Source organism: Rhamphochromis sp. 'chilingali', assembly GCF_963969265.1.
Source record: "Rhamphochromis sp. 'chilingali' genome assembly, chromosome: 20".
In the NCBI taxonomy this organism is placed as follows: Eukaryota; Metazoa; Chordata; class Actinopteri; order Cichliformes; family Cichlidae; genus Rhamphochromis; species Rhamphochromis sp. 'chilingali'.
Genome location: NC_137947.1, coordinates 21,033,642 through 21,047,174, shown reverse-complemented (window position 1 = coordinate 21,047,174; position 13,533 = coordinate 21,033,642). Strand labels below are relative to the sequence as shown.

The 13,533-nt window shown below is 39.1% G+C and overlaps 1 protein-coding gene across 2 annotated transcripts in view; it reads left to right on the top strand.

Annotated features, from left to right (window-relative positions):
• Positions 1-13,533, top strand: part of fmn2a (formin 2a) — a 40,218-nt gene that overhangs the window by 11,819 nt on the left and 14,866 nt on the right. For both annotated transcript variants that reach the window (XM_080869523.1, XM_080869524.1), the window contains exons 6-8: positions 326-467; positions 5,263-5,350; positions 10,154-10,215. In XM_080869523.1, the coding sequence (XP_080725649.1) occupies positions 326-467; positions 5,263-5,350; positions 10,154-10,215 (292 nt within the window). The remainder of the gene's footprint in view (positions 1-325; positions 468-5,262; positions 5,351-10,153; positions 10,216-13,533) is intronic.

Below are 13,533 nucleotides of genomic sequence, written 5' to 3'. Positions count from 1 at the left end.
ATGACTTGAACCAGGTTTTCTTTCCTTATTAAGGCTTGGAAAACTGTGGTGGAACAAACCTCTAGAAATGGAGAGCTTGCTTTACGAGCAAGTGAGGAACTCAACCCAGAATTATAAATGCCATTTGGTGGCTAATGATTTTGGCAGTAATTGATTTTGGATTTTTATTCTCCAAAAAATAACAAATTAGTACTTGTAGAACTGCAGAGGGCAAAAACATGCCTTTAAAAAACACAAATTACACTATGAAGTTCTACTTTGCTGTCAATCAAAAAAATGGCTCTCCTACTTACACTGTAAATAATTCCTCCCCCTCCATCTTTAGACATACTGTCTCACTGGTGTGGGAGAAAATTGAGGAACCAACTGTGGATTTTGAAGAATTTGTGGAGCTATTTTCCAAAAGCACTGTCAAGGAGAAGAAGAAGCCAATTTCAGACACAATCAGCAAGTCGAAGGCCAAGCAGGTATGATATGTTGTGTTACGCTCATGTGTTTGCATATATACTGATATATTTGCTTAGGCAAGTGTGTGTGTGTATTTGTATATTTATGCATGCATGTTTTTGCTTCTCCCCCTTGGGGTCACTACGTTTGGCTTTCTTCAGGGCTTTCCTGTTCGCACTTTTACTCCAGTGATGGCTGTTCCTTTCCATTTCTCATCACTGTTGTCTCCCATTTACTTTGAGTGACAGAAGGAAATGCAACAGCCAGACAGTTATTATGTGGTGTGAGCTCTGGCTCCCACCCGACTCCCCTTGTGACCATCCAGTGGCATCAAGCCAATGTCTCGCGTGCGGTGAGGAAACCTCACGACGGTGATGACTGCTCGGAGAGAGAGGGAGTGGGAAGGGGAGAGGGGAAAACGGGAGGGAGTGAGAAGCGTGGGAGTTGTATTTCATGATGTGGTTCCTCCCATTGTGCTTTCTGTATGACTGAGTTTAATAGTCAGACTGTTTCCCTCCCAAGTGTCCTTTATGTCACTCCATCAATCAGCAAGGCAAACATTTGATCTACAATTTAAGGCTCTTTTGGTTAAGAGTTTTATGATAATGTACTATTCAGCTAAATTATGTATTTAAAACACAAATAATGTTGCACAGGGGAAGGAAGTTTCACCCCTCTAATTGAGGCCCTGTAGAATCACCAGGCAGTTTCTGCTGAAATGATATGTTGGTCCCAAGCATAGACACTGGCGGGAAATATTCTTAAGTTATGGGAAGGGATCAATTGGAATTTGACACCAAAATCTAAACCTTTCTTCCAAAAGGTTTCTAGTTGATTGAAAGTACAACTAGAACAAATGTTGAACAGCTTTACTCTTAACAAAAAGCTTCTTCTTCTACGGTTTATATTTCCCCATCTTGGTTTTCATCATTTCAAATTTGAATCTTCAAAGTCCATAGGAAGTACTGTCTAACTGTAGAGTACTCCATAATTACACAGCTATAGATTTTATATTTACATCAAAAGTGTGTCTGTCTCACAGAAGTAGTCATGAATGTTGCTGTAGCAGAATAAATGTGAACTTTCACGCTAAAGTACTGTATGGTGTAGCTTAGATCCAGCAGAGCAACGGTCTCGCAACTGAAGAAGTCAGTTGGATGACTTCTTCGTTTCTCTCACTCAAAACGCTGTGTGCAGATGAACAGAATCGACCTTTTGGGAGCACTGATTAATGGTGAGACTTCTTTGACAGCCTTGTATGAATAGGATCTAACTTGGAAAGAGCAGTTATTACAGGTGTTGTGTGTAATGATACATCTGTAGGACACCTGTTAATATTTTTTCCTTGAATAGTTAAAATTTTAGTTATAAATAAGTCCAGCAAGTCATTGCTAGATGTACTATTACTGTTACTGTAGCATTACTACGACACTTTAATTGACACCGCTCTGGATATGTTTATTACCACATTATGAAATATCTCTTTTTTTTCCCCCTAATTGTGACGGGAAACAAACTTACTTAGGTGTGTGTCGAATTCCCCCAATCATCTCTGTGGATGATCTCCAACACAGCCATGGTGATTCAGCAACAGCAAAAACATAGAACTGTGACTGAACCAAAATTGCAGTTAACCTTCAACATATTACATCTCCTACTGGTTCAGCTATTTGCATCCCCCTGTGTGTTGTGAGTGCAACTATTTTGCTGATGAGAGGGGACAAGCAGCCTCCTCAGGACTACCACTAGAGAGCAGCTTTGACGTCAGTACTCCTCTGCTGGCATAAGTATTACAGTAGATGGGAAGATTTACTGCTATTACACAGTGTCAACTGTTAACCTTTGTACCTGCAGAGAGGTTTCAGAGGGAGCAGCCTTGCTTCTGACCTTTTTATATGATGTACTAGAGATATGGAGTGAAAGTTATGAATATGAATTATAGTATGTGGTTTACATCTGTTTAAGACTGAAGATGATGAACTGCATGTTTCCAATGCTCTGTTTTTCATCTTAAGAGATTTGAAGTCTAATAATAATAATAATAATAATAGATACTTTATTGATCCCCATGGGGAAATTACTTGTTTTTCTCTGCATTTGACCCATTCACTCAGTGAAGCAGTGGGCAGCCCACTAAGCAGGCGCCCGGGGAGCAGTGTGTAGGGACGGTACCTTGCTCAGGGGTACCTCAGGGTAGCCGTTAAGTGGATTCGAACCGCCGACCTTCCGATCATGGGGCGACCACTTTACCTACTGAGCTATCCCTGCCCCAGGGTAGAGAAAATAAAAATATATATAAATTATTGATATATGACATTTATGAAAAGTGTTTATCTTATTAACATTTAACAACCAAAAACTATTTTGTTTTGTTAACAAGAGATCAACTCCAAGATTTTTTTTATTTAAAAAAGTTAAACGTCGTTAGAAATGAAAATGAACAATATTTAAAAAATTGAAACCTATCTTTATTTAAACATTATGATACACGCTGAGGCGTTTATGCTTCTGTAAGTTAACTTTTAGAGCAGCATTACCTTCCAAACAACTGGTATGTGACCCTACCCCGACCTCTATTTTGGTCAGTATCATAGATACTTCTATGGGCATCTTTTCTCATTTCTCACACACTAAGCTCTGGGACCCTCCGACACACACACACACACACACACACACACACACACACACACACACACACACACACACACACACACTTCACCCTCATAAATCTCCACTGGCTCCTGGTCAAGTCACGCATTACTTATAAGATCCATCTTCTCACTTACAAATCCCTCAACTCTTTGGCCCCTCAGTACCTGTCTGACCTGCTGCAACAATACACACGGTCTCTAATGCTACGGTCCTCAGCCACGGGTCCACTTTCTGTCCCCCACATCAACCTAGGTACATTTGGGAAAAGAGGCTTCACTTTGGCAGCCCTCATCCTCTTTAACTTTCTCCAATCTGAGCTTCACAATGCCCCATCACTGGAGTCTTTTAAGAATTTATCAAAACTCACTTCTTTAACAAAGCCCTCAACCTTTAGCCTTTTGTCTATTTTTATACTTTTGCTTATTTGCATCCTCGGGTTTCTTGAAAGGGACTATACAAAGTTGATATTATTGTTATTATTATTATCATTTATATTTGAGAACGATGAGAAGTTTAAAAGCAACATTTTCCATTATTTCTTGGAGGAAAGAATGGGGCTGGAGTTATTTTCTCAGTGCTGATTTTTAAAAATAGATATTTATTTATTTATTTATTTTATTTTATTTATTTATTTTTTTTGTTGGTCACCAGAAAATCTTGAGCTTTGAGTATCAAGATTACTTTTTTATTTAATATAATAATTGTAAGATAGGAAATTGCCAATGGCAGAGGATGTGGCGTGGGGTTCAAGTTGTAAGATGGAGTAGGTTAGCAGAAGATCAGCGAGCAAATTAATGTCGGTCAAAACACAGGTGCAACACTAATCAGAGCCGCCACAATGCTCTTGATATCATCTACAGGTGATTGCTTCTTACATGGGTTATTAATGGTATCAGAGTCTGAGGACTCTGATTAGATGTTGAAAGCATCATATCTGATTAATATTTCAGTTTATTAAGTATACCTAATATACCAAATATACCTGAGGCTCTGTTGTATATTTCAGCATATAAGGCTTTACTGATGACTTATTCACTGCAATGACGCTGTTACCTTACACTAAAATATCACAGACTTACTGTGAAAGTCACTCAGCATCATATCTCGATCGGCATGTTTCTCAAAGCTGTGGTTGGGCTGGGGAACACAGACAGTTGGGGCTTGGTGATATAACTTCCTGTGTGTTTAAGAGGTCTGTGGTCTGTGTGATCTGGTTTAGATGGAAGCATTCTGTCTGGATCACAGTAGGCTACGGGTTTCCTGTCCTGTCCCTTCACCACTTTGCAACCCAGTGCACACTTCTGCTTACTCAGGAGAGCTGTGGCTTATAATGGTCCCCTTGGATGCAGTTTTTATGCGTAATAACAACACTGGCTTGATATTTAACTCCTGACTGTTTGTCGGAGGCAGACTATTATTAAACTGTTAACGTTTGCAGCTTTTTGAGCAGTTTTAATCTCCATGGCATTGTGCAGATAATACTTTCTAAACTTTTCCTTTTAGCCCCCTTAAAAAATGTGTAATTTAAACAAAAAGTCAGTTTTCTGTTTCATCAGTTGCACTACTTGAGTCAGAATAATAAGCCTTTTGTGTTTTTACTGATCTGTAAGGTTTTGATTGTGTAACTGGATGACAGTGTATGTGGAGACTTGAAAAAAAATCTGTCAACACAATGTAACTCCATAGCTATAATTTTCTCAGTGTGTGCTGATCAATAATGATGAAGTTTTCCTCCCACAGAAGGAAAATGATAGAGAACAGATTATTTCTATTAAAATATTGTCTTTGTAATTCAAAAGCCCTTTATTAGTATATAGTTTTAACAAATAATATATATTTATACAATATACATGAACTGTGCACGTCTCTCACTGTCCCTCAGGTTGACATGTTAATATTATAGACGGCAAGATTTACCTTCTAGTGTTTTTGAAAGGTCGTTAATCATCTTCAAGCCTAATTATGGCGTTTAGCTCATTTCAAATTGACCCCTATGGTTAAATTAAAATCTACATATTACATTGCAGGAGGATCTTTCTCTCCACCTCACCTGTCAAACAGAAACCACCGTTCTGTTATGTTCTGTTTGTAATGAAGTTTATGGTTAATGAGCCTGTACGATGTTAAGATTTTTTTTTTTCTCTTCATGTCATTATCTTCTAGGTGGTGAAGCTCTTAAGCAACAAGCGTTCACAGGCTGTAGGTATCCTCATGTCTAGCATTCATCTTGATATGAAGGACATAGAGAATGGTAAGTCTTGTCACATGTTCATGACGAGTGCTTTAGCTGGTATAGAGGTGTAGCACTTTTGTTATCATCTGTCACAAAGTTTCTTCAGATGGCAAAACTGTGAAAGCAATTTATTGTGTCTCAACAATGAAGAATATGTAGCAGTTTCTGAAAAGGTGGTACTGCTAACATTTTCCAAAACATACACAGTTGCACATTCGGTGTGCCGCTGTTTTGCGCATATGAAGGCATGCTATTGATCTTTTTAATAGCCATGATCTGTTTTACTCCAGGGATGGGAAATCTCATTCATTTGCCTGTCATTCAGTCATTTAATTCACAACTTAATTTTAGCTGACACTTTTTAAATTAGCTGGTATCTTGTGCAGGTTAATTCCACGGATTTTGGTGATGTCTTGACTTTTGCTGTAGTTCTATTTGTAACGTCTGTGATTTTGGGTGACATGGCTAAACAACTTTTATTAAATTTGATACATTCACTACACAGTAAGTACTGGGTCGGACACTCTTTTGCTTTCAGGACTGCCTTAATTCTTTGTGGCATAGATTCAACTAGGTGCTGGAAACACTCCTTAGAGATTTTGGTCCATTTTGATAAGATGGCACTACACAATGATGTGACTCTCTCGTTCCACAACATCCCAGAAGTACTCTATTGGATTCAAAGCTGGTTACTCAGGATGCTATTTAAGTACAGCGAGATCGCTTTTATGTTCAAGAAGCCATTTTTAGGTGATTTGAGCGTTAGAGCACATTATCTTGATGAAAGTAACCAGGAGAAGATGGGTACACTATGGTCATAAAGGAGTGGACATGCTTAGCAACAAAGTAGGTTGTAGCATTTAAATCATGTGCACTGGGTACTAAGAGGCCCCGTGTGTCTGAAAAAAACATCCTCCAGAGCATTACACCACCAATAACAAGCTGAATTGTTAACACAAGGCAGGATGGATCCATGTTTTCACGTTTTTTTTTATGACAAATTTTGACCATACTCATCACGAGACGATCTTTTTTTCCCCCAATTTTGGTGAGCCTATGCAAAATGTAGGTTCAGTTTCCTGTTCTTAGCTGAATGGTACCCAGTGTGGTTTCTGGTTCTGTAGTCCATCTGCTTCAAGGTTCAGCATGGTCAGAATGTAGAGATGCTTTTGCCTTCTGATACTAGTATCTAGCATACTAGTATCTTCTAGGTAACTGAGACTTGACACAACTTCATAATTCCCTGCAATTTTACAGATGGTTGTACGTGTAGAATCCCAGTATATCAGCAATTTCTGAAATACTAAGACCACTCCATCTGGTAACAACAATGATACCATATTAAATCACCTTTCTTCCCAATTCTGATGCGTGATTTGTACTTCAGCGAGCTATCTTGACCACGCCTACATGTATAAATGCACATGAGTTGCTGCCATGTGTTTGGCTCATTAGACAACTACATTAACGAGCAGTTGTAAAAGTTGCCAGTGAAACATTTTTGAACCTCATTCTTCTGACAACATCAAACCAGAATTATAAAACATCCACTACTTCTGATCATGACCAGATACTTTTATAACCCATCAGGTTGTGTCTTTGTGTTAATTGGCAAATGTTAGTATGGTAAGGATCTAGTCAACATGCTATTTGTCTCTGTTTTTATTATACAGCACATTTAAAAAAAACAAAAACAAAAAAAAACAACAGGAGCGTACCCCATGTAATTTCTAGTGAAAACAGATTAATGAATGAAAGTAAAATACTGCATAGCATATAACTTTTGTTTTTACATAAAAACTACTGTGGGGGTTAAACACCTGTTAAGAAATTGTTTAAAGAAACAAGATTAAAAAGATAAACAGACAGCACAGTCAAATAAAAGTAATAAAATCAAAGTAAAAATAATAAGAAATGTGGTAAACTTTTCACCTGCTGAACATTATTGTGTTTGTAGTGTTGTAAATACTATTTGCTGATATTGGCTTTGAGCTTAAAACACCACTGTGCCTGAGAGCAGCCAGAGATGCTTTTATTTATGTGCCACGAGGATGGTTCCTTCCTCTGTTTGAAGGTAGTACACAGTCATCCCCAGGTGTGTTGGGAAGATGCTAACTTCCAAACAAAAGTGAATTTCTATCAAAAGCGTACAAAAGCAGCATTTTGATACCATATCATCTCTAAAAAAGAAATAATTCTGCACACTGAACATAAGCAAACCCCATTGTATAGATCTTTTCTCTTTTTTAGTCTGCCGTGAAGTTAGAATGTTATTGGATTTGTTTTTACCAAAGCTATTCCAGTGTTTGGTGTTATCACAAGTTATACTGCTGAAAGGCATCTCTCTTCTCATCTGTTTCTTTTCTCTTTCATTTTGCATATTCTCTCCCCATCTAACATGCACATCGTGTTTCACAGAGACACTCTGTCGGATGAGTTGTCACCATCTTGTCTAAGCGGCTTTGTTAAAGTGAAGTCATTTTGGAGATGATGATGGCTACAGATGGTCTTCCTGTTTTAGTTACTCTCTGATTGCTCTCCAGTCTTTGCTCATCTGTGTCTAAACACTTCTCGTCATCTCCCCATCCTATTCAATCTTCTCTCAGTAAAGCATTTACGTTAGCTTCAAACCTTAACTCCTCACGAACAAGACATATGGTTAGGTTACATCAAAATAAATGTGTGCCACACAAACCAGCAATGTAGCAATAAACAGTTGCTCTCTGGGAGCGTTTTATCTGCAGCATCTTTAAAGAATCTGGTGGAACTAAATGTTGTTCTGCATTTCTGGTCTCGATGTTAGTCTTTGGTGCATCCATTTTAGGTAAGATTGGAAGGGCAAGAGAGGGCCACGCTCATCAGTACTGGTATTTATCTCCTATGTTAGGACAGTTTTGCACTACTACATAATTAGCACTGATTGGAAACTTCACTATGTCACTAGGAGATGAGAGAAAGGACATCTCAGTGATTTGGTGGACTACTTTCAAGTATTATCTACTTGTTCTGACATAACAGTGGGCCATCTTCTGTGCAGAAAGAAAATAATCCTGAATGTGTTTTTGAGCGTATATATGTGCTGTGTTATACAATGTGTTTGACTGATTTTTAGGTCTGAATAATTATAATAATTATAGCCTTAAAATACTCAATTTCCCTTAAATAACAAACCCCCAAAGTCTGTATAATAACTATGCTAATGTTTTCCCATTCCGGACATGATCTAATGTTCCCTTGTGCTATTAGAGGTTTAAGATAATTAAAGAATCAAAGGACGATTTGTTTACCAAAGAGAGATTAATTTGCCCAAACTTTGTAATTGTTCCTGTCAGTGTAGTGAATTAGTTTCGTTTCCTGTTGGTTTCGTGATTTTGGTCAATGACTAGCAAAGTCTTTGTAAATCTGAGATCTCTGACATGAAGAAAAACAACTTCTGAGTCATTGATTTAGATTGTGTCAGTTTTATGACGGCGCAATTGCTCAGTGAGAAGTCGAGACATTTTTTTGTTTTTTCCTCACAGCTGTTGTTGTTTGCTTTCAGACTTGGCCCACACTCTGCATTTTTCATAGGACACTTCCGTGCACTGTCGGCGTTCCTGAGAAGTTTTAGACCACCAGCCTCCGTCAGAGATGGCGGTTACCGGCGCCATGTTTGGGTCAAATGTGATAGTCAGGATAGACCTGGGCAGATGGGTCTGGATTTCAGTTAGAAGAGGTCCTGTGTCACCGTGACGATATGGTTTTCTCCTAAAAAAAAAACAGTCTCCAGTCAAATAAGCCAGCCAGACTGGTTTGGATAGTAATGAAAACCAAATGGTTAAAAGAAACGAGTGGGAGAAATGGAAAAGGGCAGTTTCTTTGTGGCGGGTTTGGAAGAAACAGTGTGTGAAGAGGTCAGGAAGTGACAGCGAAGAACTAAAAAAAAAAAAAGGAGTTGATTTGCACTTGTAGAAGAAGAGTGACGAGATTAAAAAGGCAACAGAACTGCCTACAGAGAGAAAGTGATATCAGACTATTTCCACATGCTTGACCATCCTTTAGTTTTATATTTGTTATCATTTTCTTTGATCTTATTTTTCAGCTGTGCTGTAAAAGCCTTAAAACATCCTTCTGTATTCATTATCTAAGCAAACTCTGATTCAAAGTTGCTTTAGCCTCTGTGACCCTAGCCTTCACCCCTGTACCTCAGCAGCAATCAACAGATCAAAATATTGTGAGTGATTTTGGGCCCCTGCAGCATGGTGAAATACACATATAGGTGTCAAGCACTGCACTGGGTAATTGTGCGTACAGCAACACCTCAGCCTCAACACCACAGACCCCCGGGCTCTGTTTGTCTTTAAACATTTACTTTCAAAGGATTAATGCTCGAGGGCGCCAGGTCCTCGCGCCGAGACAAAAAGGCGACACCAGGAATTCAAACACAGGAGTTCAAACACAGATCTTTGTACCTTTGACAGGTTTCTAAGACCTCCATATTTATGTTTTAGTTTATGGCTCCTTGCATGCTATCGTCATGAGAACTGATAACTGTGCAGCTTAAAGCATACGACGTGTCACTTTTTGTGGGCATGAGATCATTTTTGTCCTTGTTTCATGGCACCTTCAGCCCCGGCAGGAAATGGTATTCTACCTTTGTTTGTAGTTGTTGTTTCAAAAAAAGAACCACTGTATAAACTAGAGATTATGAAATTGTCGGTCTGTTTGTGTTGGTTTGATTTCTGACTTGTTAATGGTGTTCATTCAAGGTAAAAGAATGTCATGACATGCTTTAGTGTTAACATTAACATTAACCATGTCACCTTCTCTTTCCATCCACAGCCGTTCTAAATATGGACAATACTGTTGTTGATCTGGAGACTCTGCAAGCCCTCTATGAAAATGTGAGTATAACAACAAAGACTTTGGAATCAAAGCTATTTTATATGGTCACAAAAATAATATAATAACATTTTTCTTTGCAAATGTTTTTACTTTAAAGGAAGGATGATAAAGGATCATGCGGACAGTGGTTTTCAATGAGTCAATAGACTAGTGAAAAGGCAATTTCCCAAGCTGAAATACATTTGGGAACTTTCCTGCCAATCCAGAATCGCATAAATACACAATGTTGAGCAACCAGCCCAGGAAAATTATACAAAGCAACTCCACCGACAGCTCAGGCTGATGTTGATGGCAGCATTCGCACAGGGAAAACCTTGATCTTTTTTCTTTTCCTGTGTGGTTTGCAGTAAAAGTATGAGTTTGGAACAGCTTGCTAGTGACAAATAGAATGATTTATTGTTGCACATTTCATGCCATATATCAATAACAAGCAATCATTCCATTATAGAATGAAACCCAAGAAGACTCATAAAGCAGTGATATCAACAAAATGGCAAAAAAGAAATCATCACATGTTAGTGTTGTTTTATTTTTCACTTGACTGAGGGTAAACCACAAAACACCAAATGTCATTCATCAAAATATATCTTTCCAACATTATCAAAGGCTGAACTTTTGTTTAAATTGTAGGGGTGAAAAAAAATCTGTAATTACATTATTGTGTAGCAACATTTCAGAGATGCCACTTTACTGCGAACGTATTTCTCTATCTAAGTCTTATTCCATGTTCCACTTGAAAGGGGTGAACTGAGGAAATGTGCATTAGATACTAAAACAAACAGGCAAGCCACAAACTGTACTGGTATGTGTGCTGTTTGGCGACAGCGTCAGTCATGTGTAGGTCTGTCTGCTGCCCTGGAAGGGAACCAAAGCTTTTACGTAGTAAACATGTTTTCTACACTCTGGATCTGATTGACTCAACTTTTTTAATGCCCATGTGCAAAGGAAATGATAGTTGAGAAACTCCAGGATTTGTGTCAGAGCTTCGATGTGGTTTTAAAAAAGAGCCGACTACAGTGAGCTTTGCCAAGGTAAATCATATAATATTAGCAAAGAATTACAGAACTGTCATCAGTACTTCCCAATATGTCTCCATTTTGGCTGTGAAGACTTCCATTTATAGAGTAAATACATATTCATCAAGCTCGTCTGATAGGAAATCTCCCCAGCCCCAGTAGAAATGGTTCAGGGACCATTCGAAGTCGGGTCAGTAAATAATAGAACATGAAAATGAGTATGTTTTCCACATTTCAACTGTGATACATTTTTAAGATGCTGTGAAATTCCTGTGAATTACTTTTTGGCACAACTACACAGGAGAGGCCTAGACCTTTGGCTGCCAGAGGCATATTAATAATGTTGATCATGGGAATGAGACTGTGGCTTGAGACAAGCTGTAGTTATGAACCAATGTGTCATAACTCAGGATCAAAAGTCTTCTAACCTCTCCAGTCACCCCAAGACTTCAAGCCCTCTCCCTCTGCTTCTCCCCCTTATGGCCTAAGGCTATGTTATTGAGTCGCAGAGCCAAATTGTTTCTCTTTTGTATTGCGAGACTCCATCCTGTCTGTGGGTCTCCAGCCCCCTAAACCACAGTTGGCAGCACAGTCAGCCTGTCTTTAGGAATGTGAGGGGCTTCTAATGGTTACACCCTCACTCACTGTGCTAGGAGCTAGATCAGCCTTCTCTGCCTCACTCTCTGTTTCTCTCACCCACACAAACATGCTCACAAACAAACATGTTGACCCACACAAATTTGCACGTAGTGTACAGTATGAGGATAAAGACAGATGCACACAGAGTCGCTTAGTCTATGAGCTCCAGATTATAGCCACTCCTGTTCTTTGAACAAAAAGCCAGTGTCATTAAAGGGGTCACAGTGATAGCGGGACACTGCTCCCTACCCTCTAATATCAAGCCATAATCTGGCCCCAGACTAGTTGTCTCAAGTTCAGACTTCTTTCAGCTGGTAGTAGATAACAGAGAGGTCAGTGAGTCAGACTCTCCTAAACTTTTAAACAAGATATGATCACCTCAAACCCCATTTTGCATGGTATTGCTCTGAAAAAAGACTAGATATAGTTTACATATCATTACACAATGTAACTTGTCATTTGGGGTCGATTATTTGGCAGCTCAAGGTACAAAGTATCTCATAAATGTAGTTTCATTGAAAACTGAGTGACATAAATAGTGATTAAGGCCTGTCTGGCTCTGTTTAGCCCTGTACTAGAAACTTGCGTAATGAATACCATTTGGCTACCTCTAGTATTCTGGCATCACAAATATCATCCTACTGTACTTTGCATTTGATATTCCACATGGGACTGTATTTCTCATGCTAACCACCACCACAACATGCCCTAGCAATTCAAAGATCACACGCTAATGCCTACTTGTCCCCAATTACACCAAACACTGCTGGGCTCCACTGCTGCCCTTTGAAAAGGATCTGCTTTGTGTTAAATATATTTACACTTGAAAACATCTCGAGAGAAGGCGAAGGAGAGCTTGCCCTCACCGACAGAAGGCAGCGGTGTGCAGAATACTAATCTGGCCCTTCGTGCGTTTGATGCTGGTGTTTGATGTTTTCCAAGGATCCGTGCCGAGGCCAAACCCCAGAGTAGGATGGAGAGAAACAGAGGATGAGGCCAGATTGCTGAGACTCAGACTTTGGGGGTCTAAGGGCTCTGGAGGGACTAAGAGAGAGTTTACATTTTCTTCCTGGAGATGGTTTTATTGTTTTGCCCCTCTGCGTCAGACACATTAAGATCTATTGTCTTTGCCTCTTGTGAAACGAAGGGGCATTTTTGGCTTGCTTTTTTTTAAACCACCTTGTATAAAACTGTGGTCCAGAGCCTGGCAGCAGGATAATAGTCAGGAATGTAGTCTGGCTGAAGGCAATACTTTTAGCATTTGTGAAACCTATACTGTATGGGCTGGCATATGGTTGAGTTTATGTACAAAACATAATTTGAGAATTCTTTTACACTTGAGATAAAGCTTCCAGACATCAAAAGGGAAGAAAATTAGGGCGGGTAGGGGGTTGTGAATGGCCTAAGACACGCAAATAAAGACTTCAATCCAACTGAAATGTTGCAGGGTTTGAAGTGCAAGAAAACCTCTAAACACCTTGCAACATATTTTTTCATGGATGAGCATTCAAAAGTTTCAGTGAGCTGATATCGGAGACAAATGGGGGGGGGGGGGGGGGGGAATGAAAAAACACCAGTACAATTATTTTTGCAAAACTCTACACTCTACGTCTAAGAAGCATCTATTGATATTTTTGTTCAAAAATCATTCAACATTCACAT